Source organism: Barbus barbus, assembly GCF_936440315.1.
Source record: "Barbus barbus genome assembly, chromosome: 15".
Lineage (NCBI taxonomy): Eukaryota > Metazoa > Chordata > Actinopteri > Cypriniformes > Cyprinidae > Barbus > Barbus barbus.
Window position 1 is genome coordinate 13,366,749 of NC_136743.1, and position 27,249 is coordinate 13,393,997.

The window sequence follows — 27,249 nt, forward strand, 5'->3', positions numbered from 1 at the left end:
ATAGATGCCATTCATCTAACAATGTAACAAGTACATCAGGTGTTTTGGGAAGTGTTCCTGGTTCCGGTTGACCTAATTAATGCAGCCTAACAATCCTTTAACGGATTTGAATTATAGAAATGCTATAGTGTATTATGTCTAAACCAGGTTAAAGAGATGGGTCCTTAATCTAGATTTAAACTGACAGAGTGTGTCTGCTTCCCGAACAGTGTTAGGTAGATTGTTCCAGAATTTGGGCGCTAAATAGGAAAACGATCTCCCTCCTGCAGTTGATTTTGATATTCTAGGTATTATCAAATGGCCAGAGTTTTGAGATTGCAGCGGACGCGAAGGACTATAATGCGATAAGAGCTCACTCAAATACTGAGGTGCCAAATAATTCAGGGCTTTATAGGTAATTAGCAAGATCTTAAAATGTATACAGTGTTTAATAGGGATCCAGTGCAGTGTTGACAGAACCAGGCTAATGTGGTCATACTTCCTGGTTCTAGTAAGAACTCTAGCTGCTGCATTTTGAACCAGCTGGAGTTTGTTTATTAAACGTGCAGAACAACCACCCAATAAAGCATTACAATAATCTAGCCTCGAGGTCATGAATGCATGAATTAATGTTTCTGCATTTGACATTAAGCGCTTATATTTTTAAGATGGAAAAATGCAGTTTTACAAATGCTAGAAACATGTTTTTCGAAGGAAAGATTGCTATCTAAAAGTACGCCTAGGTTCCTAACTGATGATGAAGAATTTACAGAGCAGCCATCAATTATTAGACAGTGATCTAGGTTATTACATGCAAATGTTTTTGGTCCAATAATTAACACCTGTTTTTTCTGAATTTAGCAGTAAGAAATTGCTAGTCATCCAGTTTTTGATATCAACTATACATTCCATTAGTTTTGCGAATTGGTAAGCTTCATCAGGTCGCGAAGAAATATAGAGCTGGGTATCATCAGCATAACAGTGAAAGCTAACACCATGATTCCTAATGATATCTCCCAAGGGTAACATGTAGCCTTGAGGTACTCCATACTGCACTTGTGATTGGTATGATACCTCTTCATTTACTGCCACAAATTGATGGCGGTCAGATAAGAACGATTTGAACCATGCCAATGCACTTCCTCTAATGCCAACATAATTTTCTAGTCTATTTAAAAGAATGTTGTGGTCGATAGTGTTAAACGCGATGCTAAGATCCAGTAGCACTAATAGAGAGATACAACCACGATCAGATGATAAAAGCAGGTTGTTAGTAACTCTAATGAGAGCAGTCTCAGTACTATGATATGGTCTAAAACCTGACTGGAAATCCTCACATATATCATTTTTCTCTAAGAAGGAACATAGTTGTGATGATACTACCTTTTCTAATATCTTTGACAGAAAAGGGAGATTCGAGAATCGGTCTGTAATCAATTAATTCTTTGGGGTCAAGTTGTGGTTTTTTAATGAGAGGCTTAATAACAGCCAGTTTGAAGGTTTTTGGGACAAATCCTAATGACAATGATGAGTTAATAATATTCAGAAGAGGATATATTACTTCTGGAAGCACCTCTTTTAGGAGCTTAGATGGAACAGGGTCTAAAATACAGGTTGTTGGTTTAGATGATTTAACAAGTTTATACAATTCTTCTTTTCCAATAGAAGAGAATGAGTGGAATTGTTCCTCAGGGGATCTGTAGTGCACTATCTGATGCGATACTTTGGCTGACAGCTGCATGGTTACAATTTTATCTCTTAATAGTTTCGATCTTGGAAGTAAAGTAGTTCATAAAGTCATTACTACTGTGCTGCTGGGTAATGTCTGCACCTGCTGATGTTATATTTTTTGTTAATTTAGCCACTGTATTAAATAAATACTTGGGGTTGTGTTTGTTTTCTTCTAAAAGAGACGTAAAGTAAGAAGATCTAGCAGTTTTTAATGCTTTTCTGTAGGATAGGGTACTTTCCCGCCAAGCAATACGAAATACCTCTAATTTAGTTTTTCTCCAACTGCACTCCATTTTCCGGGTTGCTCTCTTTAGGGCCCGAGTTTGCTCATTGTACCACCTTTTTGGACTCCTTTCCTTAATCTCCCTTAAGCGTAAAATTGCGTTATATCTTATGTAGTTGTGTAAATTTATAGTGAGATTAAAGATTAAAATACAGTTGAGGTAAAAAGTTTACATCCCCCTTTCAGAATCTGCAAAATGTAAATTATTAAAAAATCTTCTGTAGTCTCTGAAGGGCAGTACTAAATAAATAAATATGATATTTAGGCAAGATAAGAAAAATGCTGTTCAAAAGTTTTCACTTAATGCATATTTTTCCTTCTGGAGCATCAGTGAGTGTTTGAACCTTCCGTAATAGTTTCATATGAGTCCCTCAGGTGTCCTCAGAAAAGATAGATCTCAAAACCATGCAGTCATTGTTGGAAAGGGTTCAAATACACAAAAATGCCGTAAAACCAAAGAATTTGTGGGACCTGAAGGATTTTTCTGAAAAACAGCAGGCAGTTTAACTGACCCATGAACAACTATCACTAAACAAAAAAAAAACAGCTGTGGGTCATTCAGGTAACAACACAGTATTAAGAATCAACTATTATTTTCTCTTGTGGACCATATGTAAACATCTTTTATGTGAAATATATTATTCAGGTCAGTACTAAATAAACAATAACATGCATTTTGCAGATTCTGAAAGGGGGATGTAAACTTTTGACCTCAACTGTATATTTTATATATTTCTATATATTTAATTAACTGTCACCTGCCCGTATACGGGCAACCTAAATTTACTTCACTATTTTACAATTAAATCCTAATCTAATCAAACTATACAAACGATATATCATTGGAAAGGTCTAAGACTCCTAAATAGATATTTTTCCACCTTTTTTGTTAAATTATGTAGGCAAATGAATAGATTAATTTATGACAAGAGTGCACCTGAAAAATCTACATCAACAGGAGTTCTGACATTTTTCCTAGTTGCCTTTTTCCCTCTCACGCTTTAGAAATCATAAGAAATTATATAGTTGAAAACTTAAAATCTCAAAATTCATCCTTTGAAACCCATTTTAAAATCAGACATTGCATTACCATGGAAATGGTACATAAAAATCATGTTACAAAATGTTTTCGTTCATGAATTATAAACATTTAAGTTTGAATAGTGCTCTATAATCTCTATGTTCAAAACTGTGAGTGACAGTTAAGGGGTTTTAAACTTATATTATGGCTATATACTTAAAAATAATGGAAAAAAGTTTTGTACTGTACAGTAACATCTTTTTTTCAGGACTAATATTAAATCTTATTTTGCTGTTTGCCTTTAATGTTGTTCATTTTGTCTATGTGACAGCTTGATGCAGATGATGCAGAGCCGTCATTGGATGACAAAGAAGGCCAAGATGAATATACAGAGATGCAAATGCCAGTATGACCTCATTCCTCACCTGTCACTACCTTTCTTTTCTGTCAGAGATGTCCAGATGTACTGCCTGTTTTTTTTGTTTTTTTTCATTAATCAGCTTTTATCTCCATTTTTTTCCCCCATTTTGTTTTTGCTTAAATTATGTAAACATTATATTTGTACATATGTAAAAGTGTTAAGAGGTTGCTCAATGTCACTTGAGTAACTATGTATCTGTTGCGTGAAGAAATCTTTGTCACCTGTACTATTAATATTTTTTTTTCAGTTTATTTATCAGAGATGAAATGTTATCGTGCTATGTGTGTGTGTTTTGGAGGGTTAAATGAATTTATGATATGCAGTCAGCTCAAAATGATACAGGAAGCACTTTAAGGTAAATTTAAAATGAAGCCTTTTCTACTGCTTATCAGTTCGTTTCATTTAATTGCAAAGTGACATACAATGTACTCCTAAAAATGAACAACTGTACAGACATTAATGCAAATTATATATGGGTGATATTTTTGTAGCTAAACAGAAATAATACGCAGATTTATGTTGTATTCAACTAAAAAAATATATATCTATAAATATTGCCTGTAGCAACAAAACACTGGTTGCAGTCACCAGTTTATTTGGAAGAAGAAAACATATGTTGATCTATGTATATGTTCTTTTGAAAATTGTTGCATAGCTGTTTTGAAACTTTTTTTCTCACCAGAGCACCAAACAGGCCTGTGTGTGTTTATATAACATGAACACTAAGAGAATCATAGAAGAATGATAATCATCATAGAAGAATAATACATCAATATACAGAGTTATTCGATTATAGTGGATTTCATTTACCTAGTTTGTCTGAGTGAAAAATGAAAGAGAAAAGTAATTTTAAAATGTTTTATGGAGTTCAAAAGTTAAAGTTTTACAGATGAATAATGTTATGATTAAAATATCACCGAGCACATGAAATGGTTTGATTGTTTAATGCACTACTGTTTATTTTTATTAACAAGCTTCATAGGTGAATATTTGTCTTTTGAGGTACAGAACTAGAATCTAAATAATTTGTTAAAGCAAAAAATACCAAACAAGTGTAGATTTGGTATAATGCTGTAATCCATTTTCTTAGATGTGTCTCATGTACATTCCAATCAAAAAGATGATCTTGCTATCAATTATTTTTATAAAGAAGGGACTACATCTAAGATGTTATTTAATCTGTTGTGTGTGCGTAATGTCAAAATGTGTATTTTCCCCTGCAAAAACTGACCGTTAATTTGACTGTTTTCATTACAATCTCACATATTGTAGTAGTGCCTTTTTTCATTTAATAGTTCCTTTCAGATATTATGTTGCTTCACAAAGTTGAAAAAAGTGACCTTAGCATGTGAAGATAGCAAGTATGAAAGAAAAAGAGCTGTTCGACAATAGATTTTTGTGATTATTATCATACTACTGTAGAATGACAATGATGACTATGGTCTTTGTTTTAGCTTTGTAAATGTAGTGTACAGGCCCAAACCTAATAAAATAATGGAATTGATTTAGCACTAGACCTTTTGTTTTATTTATTACAATCATAATTTTACACACATAAATGAAATTAATAATGAAATTGTGCTGGTGTATATTACTGATGTAATATATATATATGAATATTATAAATGAGTATGGTAATGCCACTATAATATTTTCAAAAGTTATTCTCAGTTTTTAAAAACTACCAGATATATCAATCTAGTGCACCATTTATGTTCTCTGTACTATGATGGCATATTTTACAACAGGGCTGTCCAAACTCTGTCCTGGAGGGCCGGTGTCCTGCAGAGTTTAGCTCCAGCCCTAATTAAACACACCTGAAGCAGCTAATCAAGCTCTTACTAGGCATACTAGAAACTTCCATGCAGGTGTGTCGAGGCAAGTTGGAGCTAAACTCTGCAGGACACCGGCCCTCCAGGACCAAGTTTGGACAGCCCTGATTTACAAGGACAGGACAAACTGACAATAAAACACCATGTGCTAGATATGAACTGAAAAAGATTATAATCCATATGCAGTGGTGGCAGTGATCAATAATGAAGGCCCGGTCGCTCTGTTATGCACCTCTGCTGCCATCTCATGGCCATTACATAGTGGTGGCAAAAAAAAAAAAGTCTGTAGGCATTGAAACATGATACAAACCAGGGCCCGTATTCATAAAGATTCTAAGAATCCTCTCAGATAGCTCCTATTTTATCTTAAAAATGTCTAACTAGGAGTCTTACTTAGCTTTAGAGTGATTCAGGACCAATCTGAGAGCAACTCTGAGCAAGGAAAAGACCCAAACTTTTATTTTAGTGAGGAGGCGGGGTTGACCCCGTTGCTAGGAATGACACAGTCTTTTGAAGACTGTGATTGGTTTGTTGTCAAGAAGGAACTAAAAGAGCGCTTTTAAGAGTAGGGTATATTATAAGCCTTCACTTTGAAATTACAGGCGTAATTATTCCTCTCGCTCTTTCTCACACACACACTATATATGTATATATATTCTTTATTTACCATGCTGTCATACTTACCATGTCTTATAGGAAATTAACAGAGACATAAGCCTAATAAGTGCTGTAACAGACCCAAATCATCACTGCTGCATAGTTGCATTTTTTCATTTGCCAAATATGTTAATGTAGTGATTACGTCCATTTCTGGCGCTATGGCATTTCTGCGCAGTGTCGGAAATGTTAGAATGTCTTTAATAAGATCGGTCACAAACATGATCCCTGCACGATCTAATATGTAGCGTCTTATTAACTCACTGTCGTGCATTGTGTGCAACGCATTTCTTCTCCCTCTTCATGTTTCGTCCATTTTCTCCACTGCTAAAGAAACTCTTAAGCCCCTTAAAAGTCCTCGTCCGTACTCCTAACAATTTTGGACCTTAAGACCTCTTTTAAGGGTTAAGATGCTTTCTGAATTACTTTTTTCTTTACTAGGGACTTTTCCTTCATTTTAAGAGGAAACACCAACATTTCTAAGAATTTTCTTAGAATTTTGTTACTAGGAGCAACTCTTAGCACTAAGATTCTTCATGAATACAGGCCCTGGAGTACAAGGCCTAAACAAACTTCATTTTGACCCACACACTTCCACAACATTAAGTATTGCACATATGCCTCATTTATGGCTGTAATCTGGTCAAACAAAAATTTCTGGGGAAGTAAAAAAATTCTGTTAAAAGGATTGTTTATCCAAAAATAAAAATTATATCATCATTTAATCACCCTCAAATTGTTCCAAGCCTGTATGAGTTTCTTTCTCCAGTTGAGCACAAAAAAAGGCATTTTGAACAATGTTGGTAATCAAGCAGTTGACATATAAAAATGAGCCTGTGTGAGTTGGTAACCAAACTATTGACTTCCATGTAGCGTGGGAAAATACTACGGAAGTCAATGGCTACCACCAACATTCTTCAAAATACCTTCTTTGGAAATGTATGAAACAATTGTGTCATAATGACTTAAAACTGACCTCCCACACATTCCTTTTCCATAAGAATTGGAAAAGATTTGGTAATTAGACCTAAACAAACAGTTTACATGAACTGAATTTCAAAATATTATAGTCACTTTGCATAATTTTCATACAGGCATACATTTTTGTTTAATTTTAGCCTTTAGTTTTTAACCAGTAAGACTGACTCAGGACAGTTACAAGAAACAAGTAAAATATCCCTAACAAAAAGAACTGACTCAAAAGAACAATTCACTCTCAAATCAAGCTAGTTTTATTTTAAATAGGAACATTGTCTAGCTGGTGAAATATTTAGAAGCTCAACATGATTTAATAAATGTGTATATTGTGTACCTTATAAAATGTGTAACTTAATTGCCATTTTACTTGTTTTTCCAGGTTTTCCTTGACCAGAATCTTGAGAGAAATTATCACACACAAACCACTAATGCTCACTATTCATGAAACATCCAGCTCAATATATATCACAAAATACTACCTAAATAAATGCTCATCAATGGTACACTTGTTTTCTCAGTCGCCCCAGTGATCATTATGAAGCATCTCTCCCAGGCCTGGTCAATCTGAGGGGGTTGAGTCAGTCACAGCTGTCTCCTCCTTTCCTCCTGCCATTGGTCAGTTTCACATAAAGAAATCTCGTGACGATTGTGTACAATCAGAGAGCATGAGGGCGAGATACAGTCAATGGCACTTTTTCCTCAGGCTGAGAGGAAACGGTGTCTCTCTGACTGTGATCTTTACGCTCAGTTCAAGCCATGGGAACTTCAAGCACAAGCAGCCGTCAGTCTACATCGTCTCTGCCAACACATCAGTTTAACTTCAAATGGAGATCAGCTCAACACACTAGTTAGAACTGAGTGTTTTTGGGCTGCAGAGGCGAGGTTTTTGGAGCGCGGAGGCCGTGTGATTCTCAGCGGCAGCAGAGTGAACGTGGGCACCCAAACTAATCGGTTTAGCAAGTCCTTGCAGGGTTGGCGAAGAGTCCTACTCTTTTGCATGGGAACCAGTAGATATTTTTGTCCTGGTAAATGCTTAGCCATAAAAGAGAACTTTATAGCAATTGTAAACTGATATTAACGTAGTTTATTATTGTTAGATGCATGCACGGTATTTGCTACTTCGGTTTAGGTGAGTTTAATGCTTGAGGAATAGCGCTTTAAAATGTTTCAAAATGAATAACCATTTCACCAAATATAATTCAGAAATGTATCAATGTTAAAAATAAATATAATTTTTAAGTTTTAGCCTCCGCCTTTTTTTTCTCGCATGTTTTCCCTCGGAGTTCCTCCCCCTGCGGCGCTGGGCGGAGTTTCATACCGAACCAGACGCTCCTTTTGTCGGATTCGTTTCGACCTGACTCCCCGGGGTTTACGGCTAAAAAACAGATACTTAAATACAATAAAAGCATTTAACACGAACACGTTGCTAGTTAATAAGCACATCCGTGACGGATTATTGAAAAAGGTAAGTGATTTGACGATTTTTGAGCCCGTTTAGTGCGTTTTTCAGTTTGCTCGTCCCCGAGTCTTTGTAACATTCATGGCGGCTCTGCAGTGAGGGCTCTGGGGCGAGGGAAGACACAAGCGGCCGCTCATAGCTCTGTTTGGGATTCTGATTCACCAAAACATAGTATTAATATACTAAGGCTGAATATGTGACCAAAATTAAACATTTAAGCATTTATGTTCACGACAAAATTGATTTTATAGTGAAATCATGCGTTTTTTTTATATTGTCACAATCCCTGCAAAAAATCAAAACGTGCATGCATCTACACTTGAATTGTCGGCAAGGAGGTATTTGATGGGTATATATTAAGACATCGCTTCTCAGATTTAATCGGCGCAAGCGATATTCCTCGTACTTTTGGCAGCAGCTTGCTCGCTAGCTGAGGCATTCGTGCCAGCGGAAGCTGCGTGGTGACTCCTGCCGGAATAAAGACGACATTACCGGGGTTGGAAACAGACTAATGGTCGGTGCGCTACAAGAAACGTATTTTACACTAATTTATGTAATCGGATAGAGTGGCCTTCGCACGAATTATTAAAGTAAATATGCGGAGACTTGTTTCTGACATTAATTTTAATAAAGCACAATGCATGTTTTTTTACATTTACTTTATGCCATACTTTGTCAGAAGAGATTAGTTCAATACCTCTTGAACATAACATGGCCAGTAATGGTTTATTGTCACCAGAGAATCACGAATATTGCAGAAAAACAGATTTTCCGTGTTTTTATCTCTTCTGGCTCGGTTGACCTTGTGCGCGGGCGGGGATGACACTAACCGGGACACCGGCGCCTCGTGCGGGCGCGCAGCGACGCCGCAGCTCGAGAAGGACGCGGTGGACACTTCCCGGTGATGTTGCGCGCTAAATAACATGACACACCACAACACACAATACAGCACATATTGTGATACTGGCAAAGTATATAAAAGTATAACGTACACACGAGTCTTTGGTTAACATAATCCCGGACTTAAAATTTGTTCGTATTTATTTAAGTTAATTTGAAATATACACAAATTACATGATGTTATCAGTTGGAAAGATAATTAATACAGTTTTACAGCTATAAAATCAGTTTAAAAAGCAAACCGTATGTGTTATAGTGTCATATGGGTCAAGAAATAAAATGTCAGTAATACTTTTCTGCTAATAATGAAGTACTCGCCTATGAATGTGCCGTAAATTACTGGCAGCATGTAAACAGAGAGCGCTCGCGGAGAAACCGAGGCTTCCGGGACACTGATGCACTTTAGCGAGGGTTGTGCTCGTCCTCACATCTCGCTGCTCGTGGTTACATAATCCCAAAGGAAAGTCTTTACTGCCATTCCTTGCCAAGATGACCCCCGACACCGTGTACGTGCGTTTCTCTCGCATCCTCAAATCGTGGCATGAATCGGACTGGAAGGCCGGATAGTTGTCGGTCCTTTTCTCGATGCTTTGCTTAGCCGTTCGCTATAGGCGAACATAGACCTAAACCGAAATTCGCGGTTTGTTCATGGATAGGCGTTGGAAATGTTCGGTTAGGGCATCATTGTGATGGTTTCTCGCCGCCGCCGCTGGTGCAATGTCTGCTCGCGGTGTGATGACGCGTCCGCGTCGAGGTGGTCCAGAGGCGGAGCATGGGCACGTGCTCCTCTGGGTGGCAGTGCTGACATCCAGAATATTCATTAATCTAATCAAAATTAGACGACCATTCACAAAATTGAGTCACTCATTTATTAAGGAGATTTTATGTCACTAATCTCCCGTTTTATGGCAATACATTTATTCCTTAAAACTAACTAGCATCTGTTGATGTTAATTGTTACTTTTCTGTACTTTTTAAAAGCTCCATTAAGCAATACAGTGGTAACGAATATCTTTTTCAATTTCAGTAGAACCTGTTTTTTAGATACTACTACTATTTCTATGATAAGTTAGTTTAAATACTAGTATCTGTACAATTAGTCAGTAGTGCTTTTAATTACGTTCTAGTACTTATTCCTCCACTTAATGACATTTAACTATTCCAATGTTACTGGTAACAAAGTTTACTTTCTTTTTTTTAAATTCGCTCAGGATATCAACTATTCTTTTCCAGCTACCATGTATTTCAGTTGTTGATTGTGCCTATTCCAGTTTACTAGTAACAATTAATTTGGTTGAAATGCTGCTTATTCTTTAATTACTTGTAACATTTCAAATAGTATCTCAAGTATAATTTCGTATTAAATTATTTCCAGATTATTTATTACATATGACAAGTCAAAAAGCAATTGTTACTTTAAAGATTATATTCTATTAGTAGTAACAGTTAAAGGAATATGTACTAATATTTCATAAATATGTATTAATATATAATAAATAATTCTTATTAGACATTGGCATAGTGTCTAGTAGCAAAGGAATAAGCACTAGTATCTAATGAATGTCACTGTTGAATTACTAGTAATTAAAAAAGTGATAGTAACAAGTAGATATTAGTTTAAATGGATAAATGTTGAAAAGGTTTGCCATATTCAGTCAGTAGCCCATATTTACAGCCCTACTTTGAATTGTCTTGTTTTCTCTATGTAGCCACTTGGCCAGTGAAGTGTCAAGGTGGAGCTTGGTGAATTCTGTCATCATGAATGGCAGCACCAGTGTGTCTGGCACCCAGACAGGACGACTCAAAAGTGAGTCAGGTACGCTCACATGCTGTCCATGATGGGCATATTCACACTGACATACTACAGTTCTATTCAGAATAAACAACCTCTGGTTTTGGCCATTCAACATGCTTAAAGGATTAATGTGCACTGTCTTTGTTAGTTGCAGATACATGGAGCAAAGAGGACTGTCTTACACTGCTGGAGAGGATACGCAGTCTGCTACCTGATGGAGACACAATGAAGTATAAAACCACAGAGTCTCATTTTGACTGGGAGAAGGTGGGGTTTGGGGGTTTCACTGGAGACATGTGCAAGCAGAAATGGCAGAAAGTTTCCACCGAGGTGAGCCAAATTCCAATGAACTAAAGCAATAATGTGCCTGTTTTCCAAATAGCTGTAATAAGTATTTATATTAAAGACACTTTCTTTAGATTGTCCATGTAAATATTATTTTACGTTGTATTTTGCCAGCTTAATAATAAACAGAACGTTAAAATTATTATTTGCCTTCATTCATTGGAGTTGTGTAACTATTTTCCCACCCTAGGTGCGTAAATACAGAACGATGACAGAGCTCATTGTTGATGCCATTGAATATGTGAGGAACCCTTACAAGGGGAAAAAGCTGAAGGTGAGATTGTTAAAATATAAGAAGGTCTCAATATTTAATGTTCTCTTTTTTTTCTTAATATGTCATGTTTTAGCACTGATGTGCTGTCAACTAAAAGGCTATTTAGTGTTTATGCATTTACCTCTGTTTTAGACACATCCAGACTTCCCAAAGAAACCCCTCACTCCCTATTTTCGCTTCTTTATGGAGAAGCGAGCCAAGTATGCAAAAATCCATCCCGAGATGAGCAACTTGGATCTCACCAAGATTTTGTCCAAAAAATACAAAGAGCTTCCTGAAAAGAAAAAGGTTAGTTTTTTTGGGTAGCTGATATAAAACACTTTTGGGAAGTGTCCTTTAGTGTGTGACATGTTATACTTGAAACTTTAAGAATGTATTTAACTTTTTTGTTTCTAATATGCATGCAACTCAGTGTTGTTGCTGGAGTTTTGTTAACTAAAACTATTAAAATATTTTTGATTGAAATACAGTTGAAATAATTTAAAACAACATTAGACAAATAACTTAAATGAGAAATGTTGCATTGGCAACTAAATAAATTGAAATACTAAAATAACTGAAACTGAAATAAATTAAGCAAAGCTATAGAAATATAAAAATGTAGTAAATTACAAAAGTACATAGCAAATGAATTGAAACCTATAATTATAATAATTTAAATATATAATATGACAAATAAAATATAATAAAAATCTATAAATATAAATAATACTTATAATCTCACATTAATTGAAAATATTTGTATATCAGTATTCACCAAAGGACAATATAAATAGCAAAATCATTACCAACGGTAAATATTGTAACAGAAATTAAAACCTAAGATATATACTTTCTCTTACATTCCTATAAATTTTAACCTAAATTCTTAATGTTTATTTTAAAAAAAAGTCCTACTATATGTAAAGTGCTGGTATTTGTAGAATGAAGAGTCATGTTTTTTGTACAGTAAATATTACTTTTGTTGGTCATCTGTTTTGCTTTTGAATTCTCACTATTACTTTTGTCAGCTGAAGTACATTCAAGAGTTCCAGAGAGAGAAAGAGGCTTTTGAGAAGAACATGGCAAGATTCAAGTTAGTGTCCACGTTCCAGTCTGCACAAAAATACCTAACATATGTCTGTCAGTTTTTTTATTGGTGATTCAGTGAGAAGCTTCTATTGTTTTTAGGGAGGACCACCCAGATTTAATAGAAGAGAGAAAGAAGTCAGACCTCCCAGAGAAGCCCAAGACCCCTCAGCAGCTATGGTACAACCATGAGAAGAAGGCTTACATGAAAATTCACCCGGAGGTAAAAGAGTTTGGCAGGGGGGAAAAAAACTAACTTAGTGGTCATAGTCTTAGTAGAATCTTACTGTGTTGTCAGAGCAAGTACAAAGAGTTAGAGCTGTGTAACTGAATCAAAGTCCAGCTTGCCATTCATTTACATAAAATTCAGTTTAAATGTTTTATTAGCATTTCAGATTGAACTGTTTATGGAAAGACCTACACTCACTTTTCCATGTCTGATGCTTGTAGGTAAGCCAGAAGGAGCTGAAGGAAGTATTACGTAGACAATGGTCCCAATTATCAGACAAAAAGAGACTGAAATGGATCAGCAAAGCTCTAGAGCTGCAGAAAGAATATGCGGTATCTCTTGGTGTTCTCACTGAAGCTAAAATGAAGTCTTTGTAGATTAGAGGGATAAAGGACATTGTTAACTTGTGAAATATTGCTTACAGGACAGCATGAGAGTGTATCTTGAAGCTCATCCAGATGCAAACTCTGAGGAACACGTCAAATCTGTCTTGACCAAGGCTGAACGGCAGCTCAAGGACAAGTTTGATGGCCGGCCAACCAAACCACCACCGTATGTTTCAAACTACTAAGAAGCATTTGTTTTGCATGGCTTATGCTGTCTTATCTTTCCAAAGTCTTGTTCATTATACCAAGATATGCTGCTGTTAGAATAGAAATAGGTTCACGAGTTCACACTTACATATATTTAGCACGAGTAAGGTAATGCGTATTTGGCGAGTATGGTAATGCGTAGTTGGCTTGCTGTCCTGGTGAAGGGCTCCGAGCTCGGGAATGGCCCGAACCCAGAGTACCCCCCATAGTGTGGTGAGAACTCTAGTGATACTTTTGAGTGGAGAAGGGGCGGTGTAGGGATGCTGATTAACCATCAAATGAATAGAGGTATGTCAGCTGTATTTATATCCGTGCATTGATTGACTTGAGTGCGTTCCACTTGTGTTTAATTAGGCTAAGTGTCTGACGTGCTCCTCCCGAACTTTGTTAATAAAACATCATATGTTGGTGACCATTTTGAAATTCACTAATGGTTCTTGTCTATATACAGTGCATTCAGAAAGTATTCAGATCCAGTATTCAGAGATTTTATGTTGCAGCCTGATACTACAATTGTTTAAATTATTTATTTTTTTCTCATTAATCTTCCTCATAACCAAAAATTTAAAACAGAATTTTAGAAATGTCTGTAAATTTGTTAAAAAGAAAAAACTGAAATATCTCATTTACATAAGTATTCAGACCCTTTACTCAGTTCTTAGTTGAAGCACCTTTGGCCGCAATTACAGCCTCAAGTCTTTTTGGGTATGACGCAACAACAAGCTTTGCACACCTGGATTGGGGGATTTTCTGCCATTCTTCTTTGTTAATCCTCTCAAGCTTTGTCAGGTTGGATGGGGACTGTCGATGGACAGCCATTTCCAGGTCTCTCCAGAGATGTTCGATAGGGTTCTGGCTGGGCTCTGGCTGGGCCACTAGGACATTCACAGAGTTGTCCCTAAGCCACTCCTGTGTTGCCTTGGCTGTGTGCTTAGGCTCATTGTCATGTTGGAAGGTGAACCTTTGGCCCAGTCTGAGGTTCTGAATGCTCTGGACTGGGTTTTCATGAAGGCTATCTCTATATTTTGGTGCATTGAGCTTTTCTTCAACTCTGATGTGTCCCTCAGTCCCTACCGCTGAAAACAGCCCCACAGCATGAGGTTGCTACCAGCACACTTTACTTTGGGGATGGTACTCTGCAGGTGATGAGCAGTGCTGCTTTCCTTCAAACATGATGCTTAGAATTGAGGTTCATGAGACCAGAGAATCTTGTTTCTCAGAGTCTGAGGGTGCTTTAAGGGCTGTTTTGCAAATCCCAAGTGTGCTTTCATGTGTATTCACTGAGGAGAGGATTGAGTTTGGCCACACCACCATAAAGCCCAGATCAGTGGAGTGTTGCAGTGATGTTTGTCCTTCTGTAGGTTTCTCCCATCTGCATAGATGATCATGGAGCTCAACTAGTGACCATCAAGTTCTTGTCACCAGTCGAGACAAGGCCCTTCTCCATCAATTGCTCAGTTTGACTGGGCGACCAGCTCTTGGAATAGTCCTGGTTGTGCCAAACTTCCATTTGAGAATTATGGAAGCCACTGTGTTCTTGGGAACCTTTAGTGCAGCAGAAATTGTTTTGTAGCCTTCCCCAGATCTGTACCACAATACATTCCTGTCTCTGTCTCTGAGCTCTGCAGGCGGTTCCTTTGACCTCGTGGCTTGGTTTTCACGCTGATATGCATTGTCAGCTGTGAGGCCTTTTATAGAGAGGTGTGTGCCTTTCCAAATAATTGATTTTACCACAGGTGGACTCCAGTCAAGGTGTAGAAACATCTCAGCAGTGACCAAGAGAAATAGGAGGTACCTGAGCTAAATTTCAAGTGTTGTTGCAAACTGTCTGAATAATGATGTAAATGTGATATTTCAGTTTTTTTTATATATAAATTTACAGACATTTTCAAAAATCCTGTTTTCACTTTGTCATTATCAGGTAGATTAATGACAAAATAAAATGAATTTAAACAATTGTAGTATCAGGCTGCAACATAACAAACTTTAAAAAAGTGAAGGGAGTGCACTGGGATGAAGGAATGCACTGTATATATGATGTGTTTGGGATATGTTCAATTCATTATATATGTATTCATTTCATGTATATTTGTAATGCTATGTTCTGCAGAAATGGCTATTCTCTGTACTGTGCTGAACTAATGGTAAACATGAAGGACGTGCCAAGTACGGAGCGAATGGTGCTGTGCAGTAAGCAGTGGAAGGTGAAGACCCAGAAAGAGAAGGATATGTTCCAGAAACGATGCGAACAGGTCTGACAGAACAGTCCACTTTTGGTTTGTTTAAACCAAAAAAAAAAAGAGAGAAAATATTAAAAAGTGATGTAAAATAATTGTAATCTGGAAAAGTTTCTGTGGTTGACCAATAATGGCCAACCCTGATTTGTAGGAAGCTCTGTGTTCAAAGGCCAATATAATACATGTGTGTATACAGTGGGGCAAATAAGTATTTGATACACTGCCGATTTTTCAAGTTTTCCCACTTACAAAGAATGGAGAGATCTGTAATTTTCATCGTAGGTACGCCTCAACTGTGAGAGACAGAATATTAAAAAAAATCCAGAAAATCACATTGTATGATTTTTGAATAATTAATTTCCATTTTATTGCATGAAATAAGTATTTGATCACCTACCAACCAGCAAGAATTCTGGCTCTCACAGACCCGTTAGTTTTTCTTTAAGAAGCCCTCCTATCCTCCACTCATTACCTGTATTAATTGCACCTGTTTGAACTCGTTACCTGTTCAGACACTCAATCAATCAGACTCCAACCTCTCCACTATGGGCAAGAACAAAGAGCTATCTATGGACACTAGGAACAAAATTGTAGACCTGCACAAGGCTGGGATGGGCTACAGGACAATAGGCAAACAGCTTGGTGAGAAGGCAACAACTGTTGGCGCAATTATTAGAAAATGGAAGAAATTCAAGATGACTGTCAATCTCCCTCGGACTGGGGCTCCATGCAAGATCTCGCCTCGTGGAGTATCAAGGATCCTGAGAAAGGTGAGGGATCAGCCTAGAACTACACGGGAGGACCTGTTCAATGACCTGAAGAGAGCTGGAACCACAGTCTCAATGGTTACCATTAGTAACACACTACACCGTCATGGATTAAAATCCTGCAGCACGCACAAAGTCCCCCTGCTCAAGCCAGCACATGTCCAGACCCATCTGAAGTTTGCCAAAGACCATCTGGATGATCCAGAGGAGGCATGGGAGAAGGTCATGTGGTCAGATGAGACCAAAATAGAACTTTTTGGTATAAACTCCACTCGCCGTGTTTGGAGGAAGAAGCATGAGTACAATCCCAAGAACACCATCCCAACCGTGAAGCATGGGGGTGGAAACATTATGCTTTGGGGGTGCTTTTCTGCAAAGGGGACAGGACAACTGCACCGTATTGAGGGGAGGATGGATGGGGCCATGTATCGCGAGATTTTGGGCAACAACCTACATCCCTCAGTAAGAGCATTGAAGATGGGTCGTGGCTGGGTCTTCCAGCATGACAATGACCCCAAACACACAGCAAGGGCAACTAAGGAGTGGCTCCGTAAGAAGCGTTTCAAGCTCTTGGAGTGGCCTAGCCAGTCTACAGACCTGAACCCAACAGAAAATCTATGGAGGGAGCTGAAACTCCGTGTTGCCCAGCGGCAGCCCCAAAACCTGAAAGATCTGAAGAAGACCTGTATGGAGGAGTGGGCCAAAATCCCTGCTGCAGTGTGCGCAAACCTGGTCAAGAACTACAGGAAACGTCTGACCTCTGCAATTGTAAACAAAGGTTTCTGTACCAAATATTAAGTTCTATATTTCTATTGTATCAAATAATTATTTCATGCAATAAAATGGAAATTAATTATTCAAAAATCATACAATGTGATTTTCTGGATTTTTCTTTATATTCTGTCTCTCACAGTTGAGGTGTACCTACGATGAAAATTACAGATCTCTCCATTCTTTGTAAGTGGGAAAACTTGAAAAATTGGGAGTGTATCAAATACTTATTTGCTCCACTGTATACACATTATTCGTTCAAAAGTTTTTGAAAGTCTATTAAGCCCACCAAGGCTGCATTTATTTGAGCAAATACAGTAAAATATTGTGTAATATTATTACAATTCAAATATATATATTTTTTTATTTTATTTTAATACATTTTCAAATGTAATTCATAACTGTGATGGCAAAGCTGAATTTTCAGCAGCCATTACTTCAGTCTTTAGTGTCACATGACCCTTCAGAAAGCATAAAGATAAACAAAACATTACACATTTACTGAAAAAAAAAAAGAAGAAATTCTTTTATTATTTACTGACAAAAATGTCAATTGAATTTTTCACTGACAAAGGGTGAAGGCAAACACTTCAGTTAATCGGCAAAGCAGGCATGGTTAATAATAATTATAATAAATATTATTATTACAATTGTTAATAACACAGTTGTTACATTATCATTATGCCGTAGCTATAACTAGATATGTTTATCTCTCTCATCAGAGAAAGAAACAGTTTGAGATTGACATTCAGAGGTTTATTGAGGTAAATACAAAGCACTACAAATTCATTCTATTAAAACAGATACTGTTGTTGAATTCCTGATCCTGCTTTTAAAGGGAGGCTTTGCTTAATTTGACACTTTGTCTCAATCTCCATCTCTCTGCAGAGTCTCCCAGAAGAGGAGCGGGAGCGTGTGTTGGTAGAGGAGAAGCTGGGAGGCACCAAGCTGAACATAGCGGGTGCAGGCAGCCCCCTAAGGGTCAAATCACCATCTGTGAAGGTGAGCATGTGCAAGATGCCCTTGTTTATGTACTTGCATGCTGTTATGCTCTGGTGGTATGTTGTCTGAATCAGAATGAGAAGCAGTTTCTTCTTGTTGTGCCGTAGGAACGGTGTCGTGAACCTGAGCTGGATCAATGGGTACATGGGCTTTCGAAAGAGAAGCGAGATGGTAAGAAGAAAGCACGGCTTCCTGAAACGCCGAAGACTCCAGAGGAGATGTGGCAGCAGAGTGTGATAGGAGACTATTTGGCTAAATACAGAGTAAGGGCAACATACAAAGAGACCCCTGCAGAATCACAAAATGCTAAAGAAAGATTTGTTTTTACAACAACCTCATCTAGAAACAATAACCTTAAACTGTTGCTCTTCCCAGAGCGACCGGAAGAAAGCGCAGAATGCAATGGATGCTGCTTGGAAGGCCATGGAAAAGAAGGAGAAGATTCCTTGGATCAAGAAGGCTGCAGAGGATCAGAAGCGATACGAGGTTCAGTACCGGACCGTGGTCAGTGACCAGACGTTTTGACCACTGTCTTCTCACCTGTGCTGAAGAAATGTCAAAATGTTGGTCACCCCTAACTTTCCTCCTCCCCAGAGTAGAGGACGGTTTGTGCTGTGTCTAGCGGAAGTTGGTGAAATTTGTACTTACGTTTGTTGAGCGTGACTTGCCATTATTGCAGTGATGTTTAAATGTCTTCATTTCAGTGTTCTGTCACTTATTCTTGCATATTCTCATGAATCTGTCTTCAGTGCTTTAACTCTAGTTTATATACAGTTAGGTCCATATATATTTGGACACTGACACAATTTTCATTATTTCGGCTCTGTATGCCACCAGAATAAGATTTAAATGACACAATCAAGATGAAATTGAAGTGCAGACTTTAAGATTTAAGTCAAGGGGTTGAACAAAAATATAACATAAAATGCTTAGGAATTACAACCATTTTTATACACAGTCCCCCCCATTTTCAGGGGCTCAAATGTAATTGGACAAATAAATATAATCATAAATAAAATGTTCGTTTTTAATATTTTGTTAAAAAACTTTAGCAGGCAATGACTGCCTAAATCACCAAAGACTGGGTTTCATCCTTTGTGATGCTTGGCCTAGGCTTTTACTGCAGCTGACTTCAGTTATTGTTTGTTTGTGGGTCTTTCTGCCTGAAGTTTTGTCTTGAGCAAGTGAAATGCATGCTCAAACAGGTTGAAATCAGGAGATTGACTCGGCAATTGCAGAATATTCCACTTTTTTACCTTCAAAAACCCCTGGGTTGCTTTTGCTGTTTGTTTTGGCTCATTGTCCACTCGCGCCGTCCAATCAGCTTTTCTGCATTTGACTGAATCTGGGCAGAGAGTATATCCCTATACACTTCAGAATTCTTCCGGCTCCTTCTGTCTTCTGTCACATCATCACTAAACACCAGTATCCCAGTGCCACTGGAAGCCACGCACGCTCATGCCATCACACTGCTCAACCATGTTTCACAGATGATGTTGGATACTTTGGATCATGAACTGTTCCAAGTATTTTTTCTTCCCATCATTCTGGTACAGGTTGATCTTAATTTCAGCAGTCCAAAGAATGCTTTTCCAGAAGTGGTCTGGCTTTTTTAGATGTTTTTTGGCAAAGTGTAATCTTGCCTTGTTTGCACCTTGTGGTGAACCCTCTGTATTTGCTCTTGTGAAGTCTTCTCTTGATTGTAGACTTTGACAGGGACACACCTGCCTCCTGGAGAGTGTTCTTCTCTTGGCTGGATGTTGTGAAAGGGTTTTTCTTTACCATGGAAAGGATCCTCCTATCATTCACCACTGTTGTCCTCCGTGGACATATAGGCATTTTTATGTTGCTGAGCTCACCAGTGCGTTCTTTTTTTTTTTTTTTTCAGAATGTACCAAACAGATGATTTGGCCACTCCTAATGTTCCTGCTGTCTTTCTGATGGATTTGTTTTGATTTTGATGCTTAACAATTGTCTGTTTCACTTTCATGGAAAGATCCTTTGACCACATGATGTGGGTTAACAGCGACAGCTTCCAAATGCAAATGGCACACTTAGAATCAACTCCAGAACCTGCTCAGTTGATGTAGAAATAACGAAGGAATAGCCCACGCATGTCCATGAAACGGCTTTTGAGCTGTCCAATTGTCCAATTACTTATGGTCTCCTAAAAAAGGGGGGAGGTACATATTAAAGAGCTGTAATTCCTTAACCTTTCCTCCAATTTTGATGAGAATTCAAATTAAATTAAAGCTCAGAGTGTGCACTTTAAGCCCATATTCATTATATAACTGCAACTTGAATTTGTTTTGGTCAGTAGCTAAAATAATAAAAATTGTGCCTGTGTCCAAATATATATATGGACCTAACTATATATGTAGTTTTTGGTTCATCGGCCTGCTCTTCTATTTTCACAAGTATTTCAACGTGTCTTATGTCTAGTCTTTGCGTTCAGGGTTGAATTGAAACAGTCTCTTTGCTCATTTTTCTTGTTTTTCATCCTGCAGAGAGAGCTGTTAGAGATGAGGACCGCTCTGTCAGGACAGGGACAAAGAAAACCAAAATTCGATGGCGAGCCTAAGAAGCCCCCAGTGTGAGTGTAACATTTTTAGCTTGTTGCTTTATGAGAGACATACTTTACGTTTCGTCTGTTTCACTGTTTCAATACTACTTTGTCTTCTACTGTCCATCCTCAGGAGTGGGTACCAAATGTTCTCTCAGGAACTGCTAACTAACGGTGAGCTGAATCACTTCAGCCTGAAGGAGCGCATGGTGGAGATCGGCAAGCGATGGCACAAGCTTAGTCAGAGCCAAAAGGACAAATATAAAAAACAGGTTGAGGAGCAGCAACTAGAGTACAAAGCTGAGCTTGATGCTTGGGTAAAGGTAGGAAGTTTGTTGAATCTTTCAGTTCTACAAATCAAATACACTTTCTGTTTATTATCGGGTGCTTATTATATGGTGCGTGTTTATTAAATTATTGAAAAATGCATTAAAAATATAATTTATGTATGAAATCACTTAAAAGGATAGTTAACCCAAAAATGAAAATTCTGTCATGAATTACTCACTCTCATGACGTTCTAAACCCGTAAGACCTTCATTCATCTTCAGAACACAAATGAACATATTTTTGATTAAATCCGAGAGCTTTCTGACCCTGCATTTTTTTTAGGTTACACTTCATTTTAAGGTGTCCTTACAGTGTAATTATACATTTAAGTACTAAGTAATATTAATTAACTACATGTACTTACTATATGGTTAGGATTAAGGTTTGACTTGGGGTTACTTGCATGTACTTATGCATAGTTTATTGTTATTATAATAGTAAGTACATGTAACGTGTAACAAGGAGACCGTAAAATAAAGTGTTACATTTTTTTATTAAGCTTTTATTTTTATTTTAACAAAAGCTTCACTTCTTAATTTTTGAAAAACCAAGGTAGTTGCTCTGATGGTTTAAAATGTCATTTAGTATGAATCAACAAAAACAATATGCATAAAAATACGTTTTTATTTTTTTAACCTTATATATTTTTAATATAAGGACTAAGATGTAATCAAGGGAAAATTTTATTATTTTTTACTTGATGGTTACTATATATTACATTTTTAGAATACATTTAAACTTTTCTAAAAAATACTTTTGCAACACCATATGAAACCAAAAAAAATACAAAGAGTGCACTTTTATGAAATTGGCACATTTCAAAAAGATTTCCCTTTTCTTTTTCAGGGAAACTTTGTGTCTCAATGACCTTATTAAAAAAATACTTCTGTGAACAATATGAGTTTGGAGATTTGCAGTAACGTTCCCTCTCTTTTTTTCTGGTTTTCCTAGTCGCTATCCCCTCAGGAGCGTGCGGTATATAAAGAGTTCTCATCTACAGTAAGTAATTGCTCATTTTTGCAGCTGTAACTTGCGCTTTAAGCTCTGTATATTAGCGTTACTTCTCACACAGTCATTCAAATAGCTGAGATTGTGATTTACTCATCTCTATATCGATACTCCCTGCACTGCATGGCAAGATGAGGCACCCTGGTTAATTTAGTTGATTGACTTTGCTTGTAAAAGCTATTTTACAATGTAAACTATTTTATGTTTCTATCCATGCCATCACATGTGGCTTCATTATTTCCTTTCTCCCTATTTAGAATCACATCTCTTGGCTCAAACTAACATGACTTGAATGGATAATGTTCTTAGGGCTGTACTGTGGGGCTACTAATCATTGCTTAAGCTTGAACGTGTTTTTTTTTTCCCTGTGCACCCCCACCCCACCCTCTCTCTGCCCTCACAGAAACGGCGAAGCACTACAAAAGCACGAGGTCCCGGGGCGAAAGTCCGAGTCACCAAGGGGAAGGCGGTAGGTGCCAGACCCGCGACGGTGGGTCCCGGGGGGAGCAAGCGTTCCATGGCGTACCGGGCCAAGGTAACGCCCGCTCTCTCTGGGCAACTCACCCACACAGGCTGTGGACTCTATATGAAGTGGCTTAGGGTGTTACATCATTTTTTTAAATTTCACTAATTGATTTTGCTGATGGTGTGTGTGTTTGTGTGTATACATGCAAATATAAAGAGAGTTTGAGAGATGTGTGACTCTTGGTTTCCAGCAGGACACGTCGGACTCGGATGAAGATGATGAGAAAACAGATACGTCAGACTCGGAGGATGATGATGATGAGTCATCTGGCAGCACAGATAGTGATGATGATGACGAGGTTAATTTTGCTTTGGTTAAATTCTAGAAAATCTGCTTTGCTATTATGGCAGGTATTAATTTTTTTCTAATGTTGACTTAGAATGAAGATGACGATGATGATGACGATGACAACGATGATGATGATGACCAATCGGACGGTTCCAGCAGCTCATCGTCAGAAGATAGTATTGACTCTGATTCAGACTAACCTGTCCCACCCCCTCTTAGAGGGGGCTGTGCCGGACACACCCCCTAGTAACACCCCTCCTGGAAAATGGGGAGGAGGTCCAGTAGCTGTGAGCTCATAGCATGCAGTAATCTGGCTCCCTATCTTTAGAGGGCAAAAAGCAGGATGGGGGCCAACAGCTCTCCCCATTACCCCATGTGTAATTCGACTTGAAGTCAATCGGACAACTGTTTTCTTTCTTTTTTTCTTTTAAAGGAGCTGTGTTACATGTGTGGTAATCGCATCAATTTTATTGCCTTTATATAGGTGTGTTATTAAAATCTGTGTTGTTTTGTTTTGTTCTTTTTATTTTAACTTGAAAATAATTTGTTCATTTAAGCCGGTTGAGCTTTTATAAGTTACGAAGGTATCAGGGTTGCTTGGAGGTGGATGTTAGGGATGAAAGACTTTGGAATGAAGGAGATGAATTCTCCGGTTCTCCTGTTTATATTTGTTTGCCTCACTTAGTTGCTGGGGCTCTGAGGGCTATATGAGCTGCTCAAGTCTTGTTTGGAACATTCTGTTGCAGATCCTCAATAATAAATGCACTTTTTTCCTCTTGTACTCAATTGTGTATTTTCAAAAACTTGTGAAAGGGGATATTCACGTACTGTTTTGCAAAGGGACTTTTAGTATTTGGATTGGAGGGTTTTCCAATGTGCCAAATTATTAAATAAGTAGTTATAAAAAACATGGCACATGCCATGGACTTTCAACCAACCGAGGGACCCTCAGTATAGAGATGTTGGATTTCATACCTCTAAAAATAATAAATTCCATGAAGGATAATAATAATGATAAAAACAATAAATCATATATATATATATATATATATATATATATATATATATATATATATATATATATATATATATATAGGATTTATGTAAATGTATGTCGTGTGTCTATCATGTTTCTATGAATGTTAATAGAAAAAAATGTAATGTCTCGAGGAGATGGAGGATGCTGATTTGATCTTTATTAATTTGAAAACATTTGCAAAAAAATAAACAAATGTACTAATGCATCATTTAACTTAATTTTACGCGCAGTCAGTAGTAACTAGTTGTTTTCAAAATACGTTGAAATTAATTAAATGTAATAAAAAAACTTATTTTAAATCTCTTTTTTTGTGTGTGTGTAAAACCTCTGTTTTTGATTACCTTAATTCTTTGATGCGCATTACTTTCAGAGAGAAGGTTAAACAGCAAGATATTTTCTCAAAGAGCGAGACTGTCATTTCTGTCAGTAAAGCTGAATTCAATACTGCATAACGCGTTCATTTCGCCAACGGTGTCAGATTTCTATTTAAAAGTTAAGCGTTCCCAGTTCCTGCCATTAGTTGTGGTCCTGTGCAGGATTCCCTCCTCCGGCCCCCTCCGGCCCACATGCTTGATTTTCGCTTCCTGTCCAGCAGCTCCAGATGGGGCAGATCAATGCGCGCATTCCAGCTCATTGTAACTGTAGCGGCATGTGATTTCAGCCCGTAATGTCCGCGCGCTGGATTGAGCACAATGCAGTGAATATGGTGCTACTTGGAAATACGGAGCTTTGTGCACAATTTACTTTGCAATTACTTTTGAAGCTATTAATACGGAGTGAAACCGCAGCTGTCTCGGTAAGTTATAAGGCGTGGTTATTTTCCCTGAGTGGAAAAATTTGTTTTAGATAGTGTGATGTCAGCAGCTTTTTTCTAGAGATTGTATTTTTCCTAGGAAAGATGAGAATCACACTTAAATATTGACATGTTTATTTCTTTGGAAATTCCTGCTTAAACTGGAGGATGTGTTTTAGAACATAGTAGCTGGTTTCTAGTTGGTTTGAGATTGGCATTAGCTGACTGACCAACTAACATGTTTATAAAAAATTAACCATTTTAAGATGCTGGTTTTGTTGATGGTCCTAAACTGGTCCACCAGCTTGGAACAACTAGAAGCCAGCTACTAGCTTAAGCTTTGCCAACTTGATTATCTAGGTCCACTTTCTGATAATAACACTTTAAAAAAAAAAAAAATTATATTGTCTTAGCTCAAGGTTGTTTTATTGAGGTTACTACAGAGCCATGAGGTCCTCATCTTCACGTTTATCAAGTTTTTCCTCCAGGGATTCTTTATGGAGTCGGTGAGTTGAAAAATGCACTGCTGCTCTTTCATGCATTATACTACTAAATATTCCATCTGCACATCATATGTGCTTCCATTGAGTTTATTCTGCTTCTAGATTTGCACATCAGTCTATACTAACATTCCTCAATTTACAGCGCAGTAATCAAAGTATGTTTGAGTTTAATCAAAGAACTCTCTGACCTCTGAAATTGTTTCATGCCCCTAAAGACAGATTGTGGTCTTGTGAGGCCCTGGGCAACAGCCTTTATATATGTCCCCAGCTGTTGTCACAGTTATGAGATGTCCAAATAATGTGCAGAAATATTTCAGTGAGAACCCAAGGTTCCTACAAAGTAAAATTGGTGAATTTGAGAGAATGATTAAACCATTATACGGCAAAATGTACATGTTTATGCTGTGTTATAACAGCATAATACACATATGTGACCCTGGACCACAACACTAGTCATAAGTAGCACAGGTATATTTGTGGCAAAAGCCAAAAATAAATATTTATTGATTTTTCTTTTATGCCAAAAATCATCAGGATATTAACTAAAGCTCATGTTCTATGAAGATATTTTGTAAATTCCCTACTGTAAATATATCAAAACCTAATTTTTGATTAGTAATATGCATTGCTAATTTTCACAGCTTTAAAGGTGATTTTCTCAATATTTAGATTTTGTGCACCCTCAGATTCCAGATTTTCAAATAGTTGTATCTTGGCCAAATAGTCATCAATGGAAAGCTTATTATTCAGCTTTCAGATGATGGATAAATCTCAGTATCCAAAAATGGACCCTTGTTATGACTGGTTTTGTGGTCCAGGGTCACAAATAACTGGCTGTTATACCATCTACAACTATATTTAACTTGCCTTCAGTGCATGAAACCATACATTTATCAGCATTAGGGCACATTATTTGCTTTATAGACTGCATTACATTTATAAAGTATTGATTAATACTAATATAAATGAATGCATAAATACATGACCCGATGGGTCTTTTTTTGTACAATTTAGTCCTGAATTTTTTTGTGCATTGTGCATTCATTATGATTTTATCAATAATATATTGTATTTATTTAATTTACTCTTGCATTTATTTAATTCTGTATTTATTGTTATTTCTTGATTTTTTTCATATGTGGTCTGTCACAAAGCCCTCTCCATTGCGTTCTGACGCATGCGCAGTTTCTCCTCTTGTTTATCCCGTCATCAGTGGTGGGAGGAGATGAGCGTGCACGCGCTGGTGTCAGGGAGCTCAGACCGTCAGGACGGGGGGAAAACGGAGGAAAGAGAAAGGGAAAAACAGAATGAAACCGCTTCCGAAACGGGAACAACAATAATTGAAGGAAATACTCAAAATATCAGACTATTTTAAAGCTAGAGTGTGGAATGAGGGCATTCTAAACCAGCATCTTACACTGAGAGAACAAGGAGAGGGGTCTGAAGCGTTTTATGTAGATGCAAGTGGATACGTTAATTAAGACAAGGGAAGAGGAAAGACGTGGAGATTACACACAACGACCCTCTCTAGGGACGGGAACTGCATAGTTAGTGAAGAAAAGGGCACTGCCACACATTTGGCCACGTTTCTTTTTATTTTACGCATTGCCTTGCCATTCAACCTTACCCAAAACAGAGACATTGCTCCGTTCTTGACCACCCCTGTCTAATTCATGGTGCTATTGTGATTTTTCTCCCCTCCATTTTTATTGGGCGACTGTGTTTCCAAGAATGCCGGATCAGATCTCCGTGTCCGAGTTTCTCTCGGAGACGACGGAGGATTACAATTCCCCCACGACATCAAGCTTCACCACCCGCTTGCAGAGCTGTCGGAACACGGTCAATGTTCTGGAAGAG

At 37.5% G+C, this 27,249-nt stretch overlaps 3 protein-coding genes across 12 annotated transcripts in view; all 3 read left to right on the forward strand.

Annotated features, from left to right (window-relative positions):
* The window catches only part of LOC306880783 (anion exchange protein 2-like), a 30,295-nt gene extending 25,347 nt beyond the window's left edge, over positions 1–4,948 (forward strand). For both annotated transcript variants that reach the window (XM_079434543.1, XM_079434544.1), the window contains one exon: positions 3,346–4,948. In XM_079434543.1, coding sequence (XP_079290669.1) covers positions 3,346–3,426 — 81 coding nt within the window. In that variant the 3' untranslated portion in view covers positions 3,427–4,948. The remainder of the gene's footprint in view (positions 1–3,345) is intronic.
* A 3,277-nt stretch (positions 4,949–8,225) lies between these two features.
* On the forward strand, positions 8,226–23,831 carry LOC306881207 (nucleolar transcription factor 1-B-like). Of its 8 annotated transcripts, none has more exons than XM_079435176.1 (20): positions 8,226–8,367; positions 10,971–11,077; positions 11,205–11,386; positions 11,592–11,675; positions 11,808–11,963; positions 12,686–12,750; positions 12,846–12,966; positions 13,194–13,304; positions 13,397–13,524; positions 15,676–15,817; positions 18,063–18,104; positions 18,229–18,342; positions 18,450–18,605; positions 18,718–18,846; positions 20,850–20,935; positions 21,039–21,228; positions 22,187–22,234; positions 22,647–22,778; positions 22,960–23,067; positions 23,149–23,831. In XM_079435176.1, exons 2-20 carry the CDS (start codon positions 11,020–11,022, stop codon positions 23,254–23,256), a joined length of 2,160 nt encoding a protein of 719 aa, XP_079291302.1. In that variant the 5' UTR covers positions 8,226–8,367; positions 10,971–11,019; the 3' UTR covers positions 23,257–23,831. The 8 variants fall into 8 exon arrangements, with proteins under 8 accessions (XP_079291302.1, XP_079291303.1, XP_079291308.1 ...); XM_079435177.1 differs by having other exon boundaries at positions 22,963–23,067; XM_079435182.1 differs by having other exon boundaries at positions 22,647–22,712.
* An 823-nt stretch (positions 23,832–24,654) lies between these two features.
* LOC306881193 (arf-GAP with SH3 domain, ANK repeat and PH domain-containing protein 1-like) overlaps positions 24,655–27,249 on the forward strand; it is a 49,019-nt gene continuing 46,424 nt past the window's right edge. Inside the window, exons 1-3 of one of the 2 annotated variants that reach the window (XM_079435142.1) lie at positions 24,655–24,892; positions 25,309–25,395; positions 27,123–27,249. In XM_079435142.1, the coding sequence (XP_079291268.1) occupies positions 25,337–25,395; positions 27,123–27,249 (186 nt within the window). In that variant the 5' untranslated portion in view covers positions 24,655–24,892; positions 25,309–25,336. The remainder of the gene's footprint in view (positions 24,893–25,308; positions 25,396–27,122) is intronic. The other variant, XM_079435141.1, reaches the window with a different exon arrangement.